At 34.1% G+C, this 21,363-nt stretch overlaps 1 protein-coding gene and 1 pseudogene across 6 annotated transcripts in view; one reads left to right on the forward strand and one right to left on the reverse strand.

The window, feature by feature from the left end:
* Tanc2 (tetratricopeptide repeat, ankyrin repeat and coiled-coil containing 2) overlaps positions 1–21,363 on the forward strand; it is a 280,297-nt gene that overhangs the window by 94,652 nt on the left and 164,282 nt on the right. For 2 of the 6 annotated variants that reach the window (XM_042673733.1, XM_042673734.1), the window contains exon 5: positions 17,616–17,726. The exons of 3 other annotated variants lie outside the window; for them this stretch is intronic. In XM_042673733.1, coding sequence (XP_042529667.1) covers positions 17,616–17,726 — 111 coding nt within the window. Of the gene's footprint in view, positions 1–7,375; positions 7,421–17,615; positions 17,727–21,363 lie in introns of those variants that run through there. One more of the 6 variants, XM_042673738.1, reaches the window with a different exon arrangement.
* LOC122103631 lies at positions 7,631–7,818 on the reverse strand (annotated as a pseudogene).

Genomic DNA, 21,363 nt, shown 5'->3' on the forward strand with positions numbered 1-21,363 from the left:
GTATATATCTTTTTAGCCAAGCATCCAAAACCACTGAATGAATGGAAGATTGACATGAGACCATAAAATGTTGACTAGCTTCTAATAACCATAGAAATCAAAACATTTTATCATGTCCAGATGAGCTTACAGGTACATTTTAACTAAACTTAGCAATAATAATAATGGTAGGTATAGCAACTTATAGACAATGTTTGTTGAGCTATTATTGTATTCCAGACAGCATTAGGTCCTTTACATAAGCAAATTTAATATTTATAGTCTTTTATTGTCAAGTTGATGTATAGAGGTGTTACAGTTACATGAGTAAGGTAATAAGTGCGTTTCTTGTCCAAGTTGTTACTCTTTCCCTCCCTCCCAACCCTCTCCCAAATGGTACAGATCATTTCCAACATATTGTCTTGTGTCTCTGTTGCATTGATTTTCCCCCTTTGTCCTTTGTCTCACTATTCTGTTGTTCCCCTTCTCTTCCCTAACTCAGATAAACATATATACAATACCAAGGTACCAAAATAAAATGCAGCAACAACAGGGGATAAACCATAAGGGGGAAGAACATACAAAAGAAACAAAAAAAATCACATAGTACATTAGAAACAACAACAAAGAAAAACCTCTTGTGCCTAAGTTCATTTCACTTAGGATCAGCTTATATGGTCTTATATACATAGTTATTGAGCTATTCTCATCTGATAAGATTATCCTAGACATATACTAATTATTGCAAATAAGGGAAACCATGGGACTATGTTTCTTTGGGTCTGGCTTACTTCACTTAATCTTTATAGTCTTAAGTGGAGAGCACAGTAGCCTTTTGTGAACTCTTTCAGTGATGGTAAGCATTCTCTTTTGTAATATAACCTGCTTCTTTACTAATTAGTTGTGCTTTTTTTTTAAAGTGGTACTAGGGATTTGAACTCAGGAGGTATTTATTGAACTGTTAGGCAAATGTTCTGCTGAGCCACCCTACCTCCTAGAATTTTTTTGCACTGGTTATTTTTAAGATAGGATCTTCCTCTTTCCCTAGGGCTGGCCTGGGCTACCATCCTCCTGTTTCTTTTCCTGCCATAACTAAGATTAGGTCTTACAACATTTTTCTTTCTTTCTTTCTCTTTTCCTTTTTTTCTTTCTTTTCTTTTTTTTTTCCTGTAAGCTGACCTAGACCAATGATTTTCCCCATCTCAGCCTCCTGGGATGAGGTGGCTCCTTACCTAGCTATTGAGGTATCTCCTTACTTAGTTATTGGTTAAACTGGAATCTCAAATTTGTTTCTTGGGCTGGCCCCAAACCATTGTCAGCCTCCCAAGTAGTTAGGATTATAGGCATGAATGAGTGCAAGAATCACTTTTAGTGAAGTTAGTCTTTTGAAATTGTCTGAATCTAGAAGAAATGTAGGAGGTAGTATGCCTGTCTTTTAAATTGGTGTCATTGCTTAACTGCCCATGGTGTTCCCCCTCCCCCTGCTACTAGGACTTGAACTCAGTGCCTCACACTGATTTTCTTGAGCCATACCTCCAATGCTTCAGTTTTGGTCTATCTGATGCATTCCATCTGAATGAAATGTGTTACGTTTTAATAACTCTTCAGTATTTAAAATATTTTTCTGCTATATAATATTCTAGACAATTCCTTACATTGCAGCAAAATATCACTGTCTAATTTGAACAGTTAAACTTCATAAATTATAAAGATGTTGCAGACTTGTATTAGCTTGCTAAAGTATTATTGATCTTTTACATGACCTTTGTGTTTTTTGGCTTGTACTTAGTCACTGTATTTTTCTGTTTATAGTCACATAGTTCAGTTCAAATTCAGAATTGTAAAGCCTGGTAAGGAATCAGAGGAGTTTATAGCTTTAAGGCATGAAATGCTTACAGCATTTTAATATAAACTGTTCCCAGAATCCATGTCACAGTTCCTTATATGGTGCTGCTCCCCCTCCCTTGGTTGCTATGACAGCAGCAGCACTGCACCATTCATCAGCTCTGGACCTAGCCTGCACTCCTAGTCTTCCGTGTTACTCTTGAATGTTAAGAAGAACATCGGTGAATCATTCACTGTGGTTAATGCTGCACCATTAGAAACCTAAGAATCAGTCTTCTAGCAATTTGCTCTAACCTAAGGGTAAACTAAACTGCGCCACAGGAAAAAAATATATATATATTTTTCCTTAGTGGAATCGTAAGTTATATTTGCTGCAGTATTTTGAAAAACAACTTCATATCAAGCAATATAATGAAAAGAATTCGTCAGTATAATCTTTCTTGAAATCATTAGGTGTTCAAAACATGCCTCAGTGCTTCTGTGGATACAAAAAGAAGCAGGTGATGTTGTTAGGAGCTCTAAACCCCTTTGGGAGCCTCTCTTGTGCATTGGGACCATAATCAGCATATGCTATAAGAAGTGTCACCTGTAAAGCACAATAAGTTCTGGACAGTGTGAAGAACTGACTGAAGAAGATTAGATTGTGGATCATTATTGATGTGTAAGAACTGATAACATGACTTGTGAGTAAACATGAAAAGGGGAAACAACTACATAGTATTGTTACAAGGAAGAAAAATTAAAGCCCGTGAGTATGATGAGTTGACTATTTGTGTATTACATGGATTTCTAAGCAATAAGGCCTACTTTGAGCTTTATAGGAAACATTCAACGATTTTTCAGAGAAGCAAGTAACAAGTTGTTATTAGGTATATTTAATCTAAAATTATATATTGTTTTAGTTTTGTGTATTGTGAGGTTTTTAAATGAGGGTACATTAATAGCAAATAAAGAAATTTGAAACTCAGTTTTTAAATGTAAATGTGAAGGTCAACATTTTTCTTCTAAAATGATTCTAGAGTAAACCTCTATAATATGTTACAATACCCTTATTAAACAAAATACCTTTAAAATATACAGTATAGAAAGTTAGAATTTTGTAAGCATGCTTCCTTACCATATCAAAATTTTCCTTTATTGTTAGAAATAAGTGAATGATCTTGCAGCCTCTAAAAATGTAAGGATATTTTTTAAAACTTGACATTATTTGCTAATTCTATTGATTTTTGTCAGTTTTCCATATAGAGTCTGGTTAAATTAGAAATTTACCATTTTTGCTTGTATTTTCCAGACCATTTGGTAATTATCAACTTGAATTTTCAGGTTGCATTTTCTCATAAGCTTTTCTTCTTTCTGACTATTAACTATTTTCTCCTTTTAGTTATTCATCTAACCTAGAAATGTCTTAAATGTAAGGTCTTGATTTTTCAGAATTAGAATATATAGACTGATCTTAAGCCACCTTCAAAAAGGAAAAATATGTTTTCATCTAGGCTGATTCTTTCAGGGTTACTTTTCTTAAATATATGTTCATTCAGAAGGTATATACTTTAGAGATAAACATATGCATAGAGGGGCAAAAGATTTTTTTTTTTTTTTTTGTCAGTATGCCTCTTAATTTCCAGTCCTCCTTTCATTTTGAGACTTTCACCCATGTCCAGTACTTAGGAAATCTTTAAATAGGGAGAATTAGTATATTAAAGCATAATGAAAATATAAGTCACTGATATAGTCATGTCATTAGCAAAAAGATTTTACTTTTTTTGTAAGATAAAACAAATAAAGTGTTTAAATTTTAATATAACTATTGCTGAGAAAGTTAAAATATGAATTTTTAATTTACATATATTTAATAAGCATATGTTATCATTTAATGTTCTTTTATAGTTAGCTTGTCTATACAAATGTGTATATATAAAACAAAAGATTTTTATTTCATTATTTCTGAAATCCTAATTTTATTAATAGTAACAGATACTGATTAAGTACTTGTTAATAAAATTTGTATTTTTAAAAAGATTTATTCATATTCAAGTAATCAGTTTAATCATATTCAAGTAATTTCATTTTGGGGGCCTTTGCCAAAGTGTATATTCCTGAAAAGTTGTACATATGTGTGTATTTATTTATAAATTGGCTAATTTAAAATTCATCTATGGTACTTTCTATTTTAAGAGATGTTGCAGTTTGTCCTTTTATAAGAATTCTTCTTAGGTGATTTAATAAATCTATATATCTTACTTTAAGGTTGTCTTAAAGTAAGAAACATCTAGTATATTTTAATTACGATTCTAGCTTATTTCAGTTATGCAGAGATTCAAACTGCAGTCTTATATGAAAAAATAAACCTCAGTTCAAAATAGTGTGACATCTTTGGGATTGTTTGTGACATCTTAAAACTGCTCAGCATTATTCAGGCAACATATAAATGACAGTAAAATCATAATTAGTAGTAGGCATTAATTTTGGGGGAAACACTTTTTCAGACAAATAATGTAAAAGTTTTTATGTATAAAAAAGGCTTATGTTTTTCATTTTTATTGATTAAAACTTTAGTATTTCATCTGAATAATACTTCTGAATATCCAGGAATTTAAATGCTATCAATAAAATTTTAGCAGAAAATACTAAAGCTAAAAAATTAAACCGATTATAAATTAATTTAAAAAGAATAATTCCTAGTTACATTCATTTTTCCCCTGGGAGTCAATTATAATATTTTAATGATATGTGTGTTATTCTTTCAGCATTATATAATGAAATATTTTCACCATGGTAGTTTTTAGGATAGATTTCTAAAATTTTCTTCTGTAAATTTAAATAAATAATAACTTTGGTAGTATCATTTTAGACATTAAGAAGCAGCATATATATAAAGCATCCAGGATACTACTTGGCAGTGGAAGTTTTCTCTTAGTGATACTTCCTTTTTATATCCTTTCTTTCTCTCCATTGGCCTATATCAGTGCTTCTTGGACTTACTTGGGGAAGTGCCTTTAGGACAGAGAAATGTGAACTCTTACCAAAGAGCCTGGGATGTTCAGTAGAAAAGCAACCCTGAAAAATCTCATATTTCTCATTTTTTAAATAGTCTACATTTATTATTAATTTATCATAAAAATGGTTTTCAAGAAATATTTAAGTTAAACCTGCAAGAAAGGTCCCCACATTTTATGCTATAAATTTGCATATACCAGCATACTTCTACCTACTTGTATTTATTCCCCAGTTAAGAATTGCTAGGTCTTGATTTTAGATAACCTGGTCTAAGTATCATTTTAAAAGTAGAAATCCTGAAATAAAAGAAATGTGTATGTTTCTAGAGAAAGATTAAGACTCAAGACACAAGGATTAAGAAATGAATCTGGCTCAAGCTAGAAGGCTCATAGAGTTCAGGAGTAATGGTTTGGATTTGAATCAGACTATGGCGGAGTAAAGGAATCTCTCATGTCAGAAACAGAGGAATGATGATAGAGAAACTAAGTTCATCATTTTAAAGCTCTATAAAGTACTTTAATAAGGGCACCTACCTAATTTAACTCTAATTTCGCATCTCAAAGCTTATTTGACAACTGACCTTTTTTTCTTACATAATCCCTACAAAATCACGTGGAACAAGTAAGTGTTCGAGGGAGCATACTTTACTTCTAAGAGAAAGTTACGTTGTTTAAAAGAAGACTGGATAATTATTGAGAACAAAGAAGCCAGCAATTATCTTGGCACTCTGGAAGATCATGGAAAAGTTACAGTTTAATCAAATTCTCCAGATGAATTGCACTTTAAATTGGCATGGATGGCCTGTAATCTTAGCTATTCAGGAGGCTGAGATCTGAGGATTGTAGTTCAAAGCCAACCCAGGCAGAAAAGTCTGTGAGACACTATCTCCTATTATTCAGTAAAAAGCCAGAAGTAAGAGGTGTGATTCTAGTGGTAAAGTGCTAGTCTTGAGTAAAAAAGTCAAGGGAAAGTGCACAGTCTCTTGAGTTCAAGCCCCAGTGCCAGCACACCATAGACACACGCATACACACACACATATACACACACAAAGCACTTTAAAATCTTAACATTAGATGTTTTCTTAAGTGGGAGAAGAGATTATATTTATTATGTGGATTTGAAAGTAAAAGGATACCGATTAGAATTAAGACAATACATCAGTTTGGAGCAAAATGAAAGGATACTGTGGGAGAGAAAACGGGCACAAAATTGAATAGGCCTCTGGAACAATGATAAATTAACATGGTAGCAGTGGGAAAGTGCAAGGAAAAAAGATTTTGAAAATCCAGGAATATGAAAGTTCCACAGATTTTAAGAATAAGAATTGAAATGCATTGTACTCTTAACCTGTCTAATAGAATTTTAACTTCTTTAAAAAGGTACAACTAGGGGCTGGGAAGGTGGCTCAGAGGTAGAGCACTTGCCTTGCATGCCTGAGGCCCTGGGTTCGATTCCTGAGCACCACATAAACAAAAAGAAAAAAGCCGGAAGTGGTGCTATGGCTCAAGTGGTAGAGCTCTAGCCTTGAGCTGAAGAGCTGAGGGACAGTGCCCAGGACCAGAGTTCAGGCCCCACGACCAGACCCCCCCCTCTCCCCCCCCCAAAAAAAGGTACAACTACTTAATAACAAAAAATTTTAAAAGAATTTAAATTGATGACCTCAATAGTAAGACTAGAGAGATTAGAAGGGAGGCTGATTTTAAGAAGAGGAGGCATATTTAATTCAAGCTAATAGCTGTGAACCAGAGTGGTAATGTGGTTTTAGCATTTAAAAAATAAATAATGGCTATAGCTACAAATCTATTGAGCACAGAAAGAAAACTTAAGGAGTAGGTAAATATCTCTTAAGATTGAGAATTAAGCAAATAAAAAGGTTCTAATATTAGTGAAGATAAAACAATTTGGCCATTAAGCAATTAAGGTATAAGAGATAAAGATTAAAACTTGGGTCTTCTCTACCTTCAGTTCTTATTCTCAGTGATCAAAAAGTAAACCTTAGAAAAGATTACTTAAAAGAATCACAAAGAAGAAGGATGTTAAAAGCCGGGTGAGATGAATAAGAATCAGTATGAAAAATCCTGGGAAACCAAGATTTATACTTTTACAAAAGCTGAGGTTTAGAAGAGAGTTAGAGACTAAGCATTGTTTTCACAATTTGCAGAGGTCAAGAGTACAAATTTAAAAAGGACTGGGAATCTACTAAAAAAATAACTTGTTTTTTTTATTTTCCTGAGCTGTAGTCTAGACCCTTAGCTGTGGTGATTTGCATTTGTAGATATTTATTTTGTTTGTTTGAGAGAGAGAGAGAGAGAGAGAGAGAGGCGCTATGAGACGTTATTACACAAAACTGGTAGGAGTGGATATAGAAGCAGGAAACATTTTCAGAGATTTAATTGCTTTTTTGGTATCTGTGGTATATAAAGTTATACCTAATATTCTTTAAGACTTTTGAAGATAACTGTCTTTCTCCATTTAACATCATCACCCCAATAAATTTTCATTTTCTTATTAAGATAACTGAAATAATCCCTGAAACAGATGATTGTTGATGTTAACTCCTGCAATATGATGTGGTTGTGCAGATTCTGCCACTTGATAGGTTTGTGACATTGGGCAAGTTATAGATAACCTTTCTGGGCTTTACTTTCCTGAACTGTGAAAAAGTGTATAACAACACCCATGGAGCTTGTAAGGATTGAGTGAGTTTTTTCAAGTAAAATGCTTACAACAGACTCTAGGACTTAGTGCTTACTACTACTAATGATGATGTCACAAGATTGCAGTTTACCTTCCTGTGTTTTTTTTTTAATACTGTTTCCTGCATGGTTTATCTCCCCAGTCATTGTCCACAGGACTCTGGGAAGCTGTAGGAATATGCAGGCACAGACACAAAGCCCGGCTTCATATCCAACATTGTGGAAAGGGACTGTACATCATTGGGCAGAGCCCTATGCTCCCCTAGGCCACGAGGACAGAGCCCGGGGTTGTGCTTTTTTTTTCTATTCTTCTGTTTGTACTTTCTACTTTTTTAAAAATTAACTTTATTTTTGTTGTTAAGTTGTTGCACAGAGGTTCATTTCTTTCCCTTCACTTTCCCATTTCCCCCCTCCTGTCCCTGATTTTCCACTTTTTGTTTTTTAAAGAAGAAAGCCATTTTCATTTTCATTTCCATTTGTTAGGTTATTTTTTTAAGTTATCAGAGAGTAGTTAGAACTCTGATTTCCTCTTCCTTTAATATGAAAGAACTCTGTACCAAAAAAAGCACAAATAAATACATCATCACATCATTATGATATAATAAGCTTAGAATTGTAAAGTTATACATTCGATATAGGACGGCTTTTTATTTATCCTCTTCATTTCTATGCCTTTAGTCTGTAGCTCATGCTTTGCACGTGACAGATGTTCACAATAGATGTTCCATTAGCACTTGTTGGATAAATAATAAAATATACTGAGATAACCAGGGCTTCAGTAATATTCTTAGTTTCAATTCCTTCAGCTAAGCAAGCTGTAACAGATAAACCTATTATGATATTAAGTGCATTTCCACATTAAGGTTTTATTAAAGTGAAAACTTGCAAAAATATGACTCACCATGGCATTTATGGATTGGGCTTTTGCTAGTAAACACTTTTAAGCTGAAGCTACAAGTAGGTACAACAAGTGAGTCATGCTCCTTCTCCCTTCTCCATCCTTAGGATTTTACTAACAATATTGGAATGCCTAGAAATGAAACACTGACCTGTTTTTAAAACTTATTACTAAAAAATTGCTCTGAGACATGAGGTACAGCTTTCCTAAGTCTGAGGCTTGGATACACTGCAGTCATGACTTCCTCTTACTTACCAAAAAAGTGAGATTTAGATTGCCAACAATGAAAATAAAATTTGCTGACGTTTTTCTTGGTCTCACCATTAGGTTCATACTATCTGTAGTGTTCTTGTCATTGTACTAAATGTCTAGTAGTTTTCACTCATTTTTCAGAGATAAATCATTGTTTTAATGAGCAGATTTTGTACAGGTTTACATATTTAACATGTTTATTTTGAATAATATTTATCTGTCCATATAGTATGACATTGAGCTACCTCTTCTCTTCTACCTTATTTATAACATAATTATACACACAGTAGTTTGGCTTTAATTTTATTTATATAATTTTCCCTTGATTATGCCTTGGGATTTGAAAAACCATTTGTCAAGGTTTGTATGTTTGAAATTATTTCATTCTATTATTTTTATATTTTACAGCAGTTCAGTGCTACACAATTATATAGCTTCAGTGACTAAAATATTATAAAATATAAATATATCCCTCTTATAAAAGAGAGAGGGATTAAAAGAGGGAGGAAAGGAAGGAAGGAAAGAAATTTGCTAGTGAGGGAAGTATACAAACAAATGACAAAGTTAAGAGAAACAATTATTTTGCAATATGCAAAAAGAAAATTAAATTTTAAGAATCATGGATATGTCAAACTTAAGCTTCAGTATTTTATTACATTCAAGAGGAGAAATAGAGGATTGAAGGGTTATTCCTTGTCATTTGGAACTTTAGAAAAATAACCTGGCAGGACCAATTTACTAAAGCAGAACAGGGTAAGGGATAAAATGTGCAGGGATAGGAAGCAAGAACTCCATCTCACCATGTAAGTAGTGAAAAGAAGTGCAACTACTTGAGTAGAATGTTGAGATCTCTTTGTGCACCCTTCCTTCTAGTTCATCTAATACATTTGCATTAATTAAAATTATCCATATGCTTCTCAAGGACTCAGAATTCTCCCATGAACCTCCAACTATTAATAATACATTCAGATGTCTGTGACAGTTCTGTGTACATGCCCTCACATGTGTGTGTGTGTGTGTGTGTGTGTGTGTGTAAAGGATTCAGTATTATCAAAATGAAAAAAAACAGTTATCCATTTTTAACTCTTCTCATAGCCAACTCTGCTTTTATGAAGGACATTTATGTTAAACTGTTTATTTCTTCTGATGATTATCATTGTTATCTCCAAATAGCTTCCACTGAATTTTTATAATTGATCGGCTTTATGTGTATCTAATGAAATATTATGCTTATTTGCACCACTTTTACACTCTTATGTCACTTTTTGTTGTCTTATTGGAATAGACAAATTTATATTTCAGCTTTTTTGTTGTTGATGATGTTGGTCTTTTTGGTTTGTTTGTTGATTTTGGTTTTGTGTAACCCAGGGTGGCCTAGAATTTGCTATATAGCACAGTCTGGCCTCTAACTCCAGATCATCCTGCTTCAGACTCCCAAGTGCTTGGATTGTAGGGATGTGCCACCATACCTGGCTCAGTTTATTCCTTCAAGAACAAGGTCTTATTTCTTTTTTTAAATATTTTTAATTGTAAAAATAGTGTACAGAGGGTTACAGTTATCTGAGTAAGGTAATGAATACATATCCTATCAAGCATTGTTAACTCCTCCTTTGTTTTTCCCCTACCATCCCTTCCCTCCCTACCTCCCCAACTCCTCGCTCCCTGCCCCCCAAGTTGTAAAAGTCATTTTTAACATAGTGTCTTGTACATCTCATTGTTACAATGGGTCATCCTGTATCCCTATTTAAGCATTTTGTTTTTTCCCTTCCCCTCCCCAAATTAGTAAAGTGTATATACAAGATGCAGGGCTCCAGAATCAAATACAGTGAAAACAGGGGTTATACTATGGGGGAGGAATATACCAAAGAAACAAAAAAATCACATAGTACATTATAAGTATGTTAAAAAAAAAAAAAACAAGAAAGAAAAAAACACTTGTGTCCCTGTCTAGGGGTTCATTTTGCTTAACATTATCTTATATGGTCATATGTACATAGCTTTTGACCTTTTCTGCTTGTCCTAGACATATACTGGTTATTGCAAATAAGGGAAACCATGGGACCTATGTTTCTTTGGACCTGGCTTACTTCACTTAATATAATTTTTTCCAAGTTTTTCCATTTCCTAACAAATGGGGCGATGTCATTCTTTCTGATGGAGGCATAGAATTCCTCTGTGTGTGTGTGTGTGTGAGAGAGAGAGAGAGAGAGAGAGAGAGAGAGAGAGAGAGAGAGTATGTGTGTGTATAAATATATCACATTTTCTTGATTCATCTACTGAGGGGCATCTGGGTTGGTTCCATATCTTAGCTATGATAAATAATGCTGCGATAAACATAGTTGTGCTGGTAGCTTTAGTATAGCCTTGTTTGTTATTGTTTGGGTAAATGCCCAAAAGTGGGATTGCTGGGTCATAGGGGAGCTCTATGTGGAGTCTTTTGAGGAACCTCTATACTGCTTTCCAAAGTGGTTGAATAAGTAAGTTTACATTTCCTCCAACATCTGTTGTTATTAGATTTCTTGATTATAGGTATTCTAACTGGGGTGAGGTAGAATCTCAATGTTGTTTTGATTTGCATTTCTTTTATGGTTAGAGAGGTTGAGCATTTCTTCATGTGTCTATTGGCCGTTCTTGTTTCCTCTTCAGAGAAGTTTCTCTTTAAGTCTTTAGCCCACTTATTTATCGGGCAGTTGTTTCTTTGAGGACTTGTTGTTGGGTGATTTAATTTTTTGAGTTCTAAGTATATTTTAGATATGAGACCCTTGTTCATTGTATGGCTAGAGAAGATTTTCTCCCAATCCGTGGGCTTTCGATTGATCTTGCTAGCTATGTCCTTTGCTGTGCAGAAGCTCTGCAGTTTCATGCAATCCCATTTGTCCAATCTCTCTTTGATTTGTTGTGTTTCTGGGTCTTCTCATGCTTTTCATTGGCTGTGCCGATGGCCATCTGCCTGTATTGATAATTTTGTATGGCCAGTAAATTGTTGTAAATTTTTAAATGGTCCTTAACAAATAAAAGTTCCCTACACCTGCCTTTTGGGATAGCTGTTATGTGTTGCATTATAACCTCATGAGAGTGTTTATGACAGTTGTGTGTTGGAAGCAAATTAAAAGTTGAAGAAATCTTTTTATAAAGAACCATTTTTTCCAGTGATAGTCTTCTCTTTCACATCAAAGAATAGCTTTTACATTTTTTTTATTGTGAACATACTGTACAGAGGGGTTACAATTACATGGGCAAGATAATGAGTACATTTCTTATCAAGCATTGCAGCCTCCTCCTTTGTTTACCCTTCACATCCCTTCCCAGCCTCCCCCCCCACCCCCCCAACCCAATCCTTCCCCCCCTCCCCCACACCAAAGTTGTAAAGTTCGTTTTCAACATGACAACTTGTACTTCTCATTGTTGCAACGGGTCCACCTGTATCCTTAAACGACTTGTTTTTCCCCTTCTCCTCCACAAATTATACCGACATCAAATATAGTGAAAGCAGGGGTTATACTGTGGGGGAGGGACATACAAAGCAACAAAGAAATAATCTTATAAATGTGTTAGAAACAAATGCATGAAAGAAAAAAAAAACATTTAAATACATATCCAAGGGTTCATTTTCCTAACATCACATTATCTGACCTTTTCTGCTTGACTCATACATATACTAGATATTGCAAATAAGGGAAACCATGGGATCTATGTTTCTTTGGGCTTGGCTTACTTAATACAATTTTTTCCAAGCCTTTCCATTTCCTAACAAATGGGGCAATGTCATTCTTTCTGATGGAGGCATAGAATTCCATTGTGCATATATACCACATTTTCTTGATCCATTCATCTACTGAGGGGCATCTGGGTTGGTTCCATATCTTAGCTATGGTAAATAAGGCTGCAATAAACATAGTTGTGCTGGTAGCTTTAGTGTGGTCTTGTTTGTGAACAATTGGGTAAATGCCCAAAAGTGGGATTGCTGGGTCATGGCGGAGCTCTATGTGAAGTCGTTTGAGGAACCTCCATACTGTTTTGTAGAATGGGAACTTCTTCATACAACTATTTAAAAGTATTAATAATAAAAATGTGAAAAAAAACAATAAAAAAATTTTAAAAAAGTATTATGAATCAAGCTTCTTTTTTTCCACATTTTTATTACAATACCTTTAAGTAGTTGTACGAAGAAGTTACCATTCTACAAAACAGTATATGAATACAAGATGTCTGACAACATTGTCACCCATTGCTCCTAATCCATCCCTTCTTTAACTTTTTTTTAAAATTGAGATTAGATGATTATATAAATTTCACATATTTCACAGTATTGTGAAATAGTGATACTTAGTTAAAATCACAAACACATTTTAGCCTTCACAAGGCAAATTGTCATTATCGTGGCCTATAAAGTTTGTGAATTATGAGGCTGTTCTGGGAACCATTATTTAGAGAACCAGTGACTGTTCATTTAATTTTCTTTTCTTTTGTACTGCAACTTGAATTCAAGACCTACTGCTGAGTTATGCCTTTAGCCTTTTTTTTTGTACTGGTTGTTTCTGAGATAAGGTCTTGCTTTCTTCCCAGCCACATGCATGGCTGCAGAGATGTGTACCATTACACTCAATGATTTCCATTGATAAGAAGTCTCTCTGGGGGCTGGGGAGGTGGCTTAGTGATAGAGTGCTTGCCTTGCATGCATGAGGCCCTGAGTTAGATTCCTCAGCACCACATAAACAGAGAAAATTTGAAGTGACACTGTGGCTCAAATGGTAGAGCACACTAGCCTTGAGCTGAAGAGTTAAAGGACAGCACCTAGGCCCAGAGTTGAAGCCCCATGACCAACCAAAAAAAAAAAAAGGAGGAAGTCTCTCAGACTTTTTCCCAGGCTGGCCTGAAACTGAAACCACTTGATCTTTGTGTCTCCCATCTAGCTAGAATAATAAGTTCATACCACAACACTCAGCTTTTGGTCAAGAAAGGGTCTCATGTGTATACCTAGTTGGCTTCAAGCCATGATCCTCCGAATCTCAGCCTCCCAAATAGCAAGGCTTACAGGCATGAGCCACTAAGGCTTTAGTTTTATTTTGAGACAGTCTTGGTATATTGACCAGGCTTGAACTTCCTGCCTCAGCCTTCCACTCATTGGACCTACAGCTGTGGACCATCATACTGAGCTTAAACTATACTATTTTAACTTTCTAAGCCAACATTATCTAATCTAAGCCATTTTAATTTGAATATTTTCTAAGAATATATGTATATATGCTCCTATATCATAACCTTTTCATTTAAAAATTGGTGATATCATTATTCTTCCCATCCCCCTCAAGTATCAGACATTTTTGTGTTCCCCCAAGTCCCAAAACACATACACACAAAAGTCAGACTTTTTAAATCATGTCCAATTTGTGATGGTGATAACAACAGACATACATTTAATATTGTGTGCTTACAGCTTTTATAAATTAATGTAATCTTTATGCCTAGATATGGTATTATTATTAATCCAGAATAACTGATGAAGAAATGTATGCCCAAAAAAGTTCTTAAAATAACTTCTAGATTCTTACAATACACTGTGATTGTTGCTATATGCTATGTCTTCAAACCACTTGCTTGCTTTATTTTCTGTAGCCATAGCTCTCATTATTTCATGTCTTATTAAACTTATAGTTGAACTATATCTTCACGTCTAAGCCCTGGGTTAAATATTTTACATAGATTAGTTAAGCTTTATAACAATTCAGTGATTGTGAGGAAATGAGGCTTGGTCAGGCTAAACAAAATTTACATAGTATCTTACTAGTAATAAATGCTAGAACCAAGACCTAGATTTTTTTCAAATCAATGTGCTTGCCCTCTAAAACCATTATGCGTTCTTCCTCTCAGTCTTTGCTAGATTCTCAAACTCAAGTCTCTTACAGCCTAAAAATCATATTCTTAGTGTTAGCTCTTAGTACTTCTTAGAGCAGTAATTTGCTGTTGTCTCCTAATAAAATACTTGGTTTAGGGTTTAAAGTTTTGGGTGCATATCGGTCACTTTTTCTTTTAACTATCAGTTAAATCATTTTGATATATAATTCTCTCATTCAACAGAATCATCCTCTATACCATTTTTAATAGGGAAGTTTATTAAAATTCTAGATTTTCAAGAAAAATAATGTGTTCCATCTTCTATTTCATTCTTCTGTATTCTGTACTAGGCAGTATTGTGGCTATAGGACAGCTTGTTGTTTCTATGATCATATCTCCTGTATTTCATTGGCTTAAAAATAGCACTAATTATGTATAACTTGGATCAGAGTACCATTATTATCTACCTTATGAAATAATTTAACTTTTATTATTAGGCATACACAGTACCCCATGGATGAGGTAGAGGTTATGGTAGATAGATTAACAAATTAAATATTTAGATATTTATACAAAGATAAACTCCAATAGAATTCCCTGAGAAGGGAGAACAAAGAATTCAACATGCCTTGAGTTTCCTAGATCTAAGATAATTCTGTTTATAAGGAACTATGTATTTTAAGAGGTTTAATTTTTTTCTTTGTCATAATCTATACAAGTTATGGCTAATAATATAGTATGTACTGACATCATAATATAATCTCTAGAACTTTTATCTCTCCTGTTGATTCCATCTCATAATTTTTATTTACTCCTCATCTCTACCATCCACAATTTCTTAGCTTTGTCCTAAGATGATGGTTCCTATTACCCCAAAATTTTATTATAAAACATATTTAAAAATTTAAATATACAAAATCCTTTGATCAGAGATCAGTGTTACCTTTGCCAGAACTCAGCAGGAATAATAGTTTTTTTGGTATAATGACAATTCTTAAAATAAAATTCTAGAATTCTAATGTATTAAAGAAGCTTAAGAAAAAAATTATCACCATTTCTCCTTTACAAGTCAATACTGAATAAATAGAACATTTTATTGTTTTATTATTTTATTAGTTTTAAATCAGTTGGTGAGAATATAATGAGAGGTTTGGATATTGGCTGTTGGTAGCCTGCATATAAATCTCTTTAAATTTTAAAAGGAACTTAAGTATTACACTCCTAGCACATGTAATTTCTTCTACTCCATGGCTCACTGAGGGGGAGGAGAATTATAATCTTGGCTGTAGATTTTTTTTGTTGCTGTGGTGACAACAGGTTTTATGTTATTTTCTTTTTAATCTATATTTAAAGTATATATTTATAACCTGAGGTTTAAATTGAGATTTCACTATCTATAGGTTTTCAGTATTGACAATTTAAGACCTGTTTTCTAAATTCTTTTAACACTTTATCATTTTTATCCCCCAATGAAGTAAACAAGAATTCTGGCCATTTTAATAACAAAATAGTATAATAGGTTCTATAGCATCTTTTAGGATACATATGGGTCAGTAATGGATGAGGATTTTGAAGAGTATATAGAAACTTTTGGCAAAATGTTCTATGACCTTAAACACTCAGATTGAACTGATACTTTATTGCCACAGTATGTTAAAGTTTATAAATGGCTGGAGTTGTGGCTCAAATGGTAGAGCGCTTGCCTAGGAAATGTGAAAATCTATGTTTAAACTCCAGTACTGCCAAAACTTTCTAGGCTGTTTGAAAGCATCAAGGAAATCACTATGTTATTTACTTTTATATTTAACTGATTATTTGAAGATACTTTTTTCTTAGGTTATCTCTCTAAAAATCATGAAATAAAAATTATATGTGCTGCTGGGTCTGGTAGTGACAGCTATAATCTCAGCACTCAAAAGGCTGAGACAGGGCTGGGAAGGTGGCTCAGTGGTAGAGTGCTTGCCTTGCATGCCTGAGGCCCTGGGTTCGATTCCTCAGCATGACATAAGCAAAAAGAAAAAAGCCGGAAGTGGCGCTGTGGCTCAAGTGGTAGAGCCGCTAGCCATGAACTGAAGAACTGAGGGACAGCACCCAGGCCCAGAGTTCAGGCCCCACAACCAGACACCCCCCTCCCCTCCCCAAAAAAAGGCTGAGACAGGGAAGGATTTCAAGTTAAAGACCAGTCTAGGTTACACAGTGAGATCCTGCCTCAAGAAAAAAATTATGGGCATTTTCACTAAATAAAACTCAATATGTGAATTATGTTGTTTATAATAATGAGTGATGTCTGTGACATGGAATATTACTTTTACATGGATTTTATGATTAAATTGTAAGTAAATTACATATCTTTAGCATTAGTGTCAAATTGGCATAGCCTAATTAGTATTTTAGTCTGCTAGCAGTTTTGATTTCTTACATTAATGGATGAGCAGAGCAGTAAGGTGATTGATGTATTTGTTAAACTAAGTAGATTTGAGTCTAATGGCTTATATTTAATCCTCCTTTTGTATGTATCAGAATTGAGTATTTAAATAATTTGTGGATAAAGAAGACTTTTTGATTAAATTTAGTATAAACAAAACCTTTAAACTTAATACTGTACTTTTTTAGTTTTTTTTAAAATGGAACAGAAAGCCAAGATAAAGGCTTTTTTTTTTTTTTTACAAAGAGAGGAAAAATAACCAAAGGTTTGAGACAATTAAAATTTGTGCTCATAACTTTGAGTATTAGATTTAAGCTTTTCCCATTTTTGGTGATTTTTTTTTTTTTTTAGCAAAATCCATCTCTTTTATGAAGAATGCAGTTACTTTTTTCTGGCACAAAAAAATAGGGTAACCTGATCTGAGTCTGACAGAGTGTGTCGTTCATTTAAGTGCTTCCATCTGTTGCCTGCTGTTCCCCTTATTTATGACCCCTCTATGTTTCTCTCTTTCCCTTTTCTTTTCCCGTTACTTTATCCTTTTTTTCTCTCTCTCTTCTATTTTCCTATCTCCTCTGTCTTGTCTTCTCCTCTTCTCTTCTCTTCTCTTCTCTTCTCTTCTCTTCTCTTCTCTTCTCTTCTCTTCTCTTCTCTCCTCTCTCCCTCTCTCTTTCCCTCTCTCTTCCCTTAGCCCCTCTGAGGAAGGCAAAGTTTGTTGAGAGCCCACGAATTCCAGAATCCGAGCTTGGCTCCCCAACTCTCACTTCAGCTCAGAAACTGGACGTGGATGCATACTGCCCTGGTAAGCATGCATGCAAAGTGTCTGCTTTGAAAGAGGGAGGATTGGATCAGGCCCATCCAGCAGAGCAATGATTTTCATATATACTACATATAAAAACATATTTGTCCTTGCAAATGATCACATACTGTCCTTAAAGAACAAATTTTTTTTACTGAATGTCCTGTTTTTCATTGATAATGCAAGCATTAAAAACAATTTCAAAGATAATTTTCAAGAGAATTAAAATAATCTTGGCAGATATTGTTGGATTATTTCTATGATTTGAAATAATTAAAGAAATTTTGTTGTAGCTACATGCAGACAAAAATATGGAAGATACAAATAAGAATATTTATTCAATACTGGAGCCTTTGCATATTACTTATTATACCTAATTCATAATGGAACTTTTTATAGCTGCAAAAATACTTGTGATACATTAGATACATTAAACTTAAATTGGGAAAGAAATAGATTCTTGAGATGGTCTGCTTTTGGACATTTAGTTTTAGAAATACCTTTTCTCATGAATGGCCTGTAAACACATGTAGGACTTCACTAAAACCCTTCTTGTGTGGGAGCCAAAGACAGACTCATTATCAGTGCTTAGATTCTTTCAGACTTAAATGAGTTGCCTGGCAACATCTTTTACACTGTTTCTCGAATGAGTCTATAGAGCTCTGTTAGAAATGTTCACAGCTCTGGTTGAATATACAGATCAGAACATTAGTGAACGAGCAACCTTAAAAGACTTGGTTTCAGGTCTTTTATTTATTCCTGCTCTTGAAACTGTTAAACACTATTAATGCAGCCAATATACATTTGCAACATTTGGGGTCAGTAGAATAAAATGATTTCTAGTTTTAAGAAGATACCAATAGCCTAGTAATACCAGGATAAGATATCTCTGAAGCCAGATAGGACTTGTTAAAATAGCAAAACAAATAAAACAATGGGCAAAAACTTGGACCAAACTAGTAAAATGAAAGACATTTGATTTTATCAATCAATTCTTAATATAAAAAAACCTTGGGATTTCACTCTCAGGGTTTTAAGCCTTAGACTTCAGCCACTGTTATAGATGACAATTCTTTTCTAAATCAGTACTGGTTTTGTATTAGGGACTAGCTTTTCTGTTTCTAAAAAGAACAAAAACTTTTTATGTAATAATGTAACACACAGAATCTTTTTCATGTTTTGAGGTATAGCTATACTTCTCACATAATGAGATATTGAGCTTTATATTTCTTCATGCAAATTTTAATGTTATGAAGTAAAATCAATGTACTAATTTACTGTGAGGTTGATGTTCTTCCACCCTCTTCTCTCCCTCTTTCTCTCCCTCTCTGTCCTTTTTCCTTCTTTTTTCACCTTCCCTTTCCACCCCCTTCCACACACAGTAAGCACTCTCTCAATGAACTATACGCCAAGAGCCTCTTTTCAGATTTGCAAGTCAGAATGACTATAAGTGAAGCCTGATTATATCACATTTTTAGTGCTTATGTAACATCCTTAATCTAATGTAGCTATTGTTATTGTCAAGAAACAAAGTAGTGCTGCTTTTGAATGTCTGAACTGAAACACTAAAGACAGTCTTATCAATATGATTATTTATGCATATTTCTACAAACATGAATTCTTTGCTAAGATATTTAAAAAGCTAGGAAGAAACTAAAACACTGTGCCAAAATGTTAATTGCCACATCTTTTCTTTCCTTATCTGAAACAAATTTAAAACAGAAACTTCATGCTGGTTTGCTCTTTTATAATACAGCTTTAATCCCTCTTAAAATAAGTTTCTTCTAAGATAGAGTAATAACCTGAGGGTTGAAACTTATCTCATAGTATCAAAATTTCACAATAAGCAAATGAATAAGCTTATAAAATAAACAGTTAGAAGTTAGAAAAGGATATCTTAAAGTATGGTGCTTTAGCATGCTATATTTTGAACCAAGTAAATTTGGAAGGTTTTAGAAGCAGCCTTAGAAGTAAAACCTTTCTACCTACCTACCCCTCAATCTTCTCTGTCTTTCTCTCCTGAAGTGAGTTCAGGGAGGAGCTTTCTCTGAAGTTCCATTATCAGCCTAAATTGTAGATTCTCCAAAAATGGAATTCAGTTGTCATGTATTCTCACTCACTATAATCTCATCAACAAGGGAAGATTAATTGTGTCACAGGAAAAGAGACAGAAGGTTGATGCTGTGCCCAGACAGATTTTTTTTCACAGACTATCACTTATTCTTCTGAGGGCCTGTTCATCTTTTCCAAAAATCATTTGCTCTCCTCTAAATTGCCTGCTCCTCTTCTGCCATCCTCTGTAAAGAAGGTATATAAACATCTAGCTCTTACTGGTATTTGGGTATTTGCTCTTTTTTCCTATGATGCCCACCAAGCATGTAAGAAGTTTGGCTACCGTTTTTCCTATTATCCTGTCTACTGTTGGTTTATTTAATAGACACTTCACAGTTATAAAAAAAAGTTCAACTCCTGTAAAACAAATTTCAGTCTATGCTTTTTAAAATTTATATAAGACATACTAACAGAATAATGGACACATTTATTATATATTCATACATGATAGTGCAGTGAGAGGTAGTTTTCTGATACCATCTTGTCTATCTGATTACCTTCAAGTTTAGACACTGTATATTACAAGAAACAACTGTAAAGGTAAAACAGTGGTTCTCAAATTACCTGGAGGACTTGTCCAAATGTATATTACTGGGCCTCCCCCCAGAATCTCTGTCAGTAGTATTGAAGTGGGTCAAAGATGTTCCATTTCCTGACAAATTCCAGATGATGCTGAAGCTGCTGGTAGAGGTTCCATACTTTGAGGACCAGTGGTTGTGTGTGTGTGTGTGTCTGTGTGTGTGTGCAAGCACACACGCGCGTGCACCTCTCCTGGGGCTTGAACTCAGGGCATGGGTGCTGACCCTAAGTATTTTTGCTCAAGGCTAGTCCTTCTATCTCTTAACCCAAAACTCACTTCTAGCTTAATCCCAGATAAGAGTCTCACAGACTTTCCTGCCTGGGCTGACTTCCAATCTTGATCCTCAGATCTCAACTGTCTGAATAGTTAGAATTACAAATTTGAGTTTGTAATCCTAGCAAGGACCTATCAAGGACTAATTTTATAAAAGGATTGCTGTAGACTGCTTACAAATGGTACAGTAAACAATGATGGAGAAATGTATGCATTATCCTGCCCATGTAATTGTAACCCCTCTGTACAGTATGTTCTCAAATAAAATAAAATAAAATTTAAAAAAAAAAAAAAAAAACAATGATGGAACCCTGTGAGGTTCAGTCTGCTAAGGTTGACTTCTAGTGAGTAACTGGAAGCATTATTTCTGTATTACATAAATGTAAGCCTTTTGGTACCTATATTTTTGGTTAGAAGAATTGAACTTTTGTGTCTGAGACATGGACACATATTTTTTCTTACCTTTTTCTTCTGTACTTGGCATCTCTGTACTCACTGTGTTGTATATATGTAAAAGGAAGTTGTGAATTCAAAAACCAGATCAAATCATTAAATCATTTTGTTCTACAAAGGAAAACTGTTTTGGCATATAGCTGTTGATCCAGAATATTTGTGCAGTAAATAGATTACTGCATTTTACATATCATTAGATTCTAATGGTCTAACCTATCTAAA

This window comes from Dipodomys spectabilis, unplaced genomic scaffold (assembly GCF_019054845.1).
Source record: "Dipodomys spectabilis isolate Male_0828 unplaced genomic scaffold, ASM1905484v1 ptg000018l, whole genome shotgun sequence".
In the NCBI taxonomy this organism is placed as follows: Eukaryota; Metazoa; Chordata; class Mammalia; order Rodentia; family Heteromyidae; genus Dipodomys; species Dipodomys spectabilis.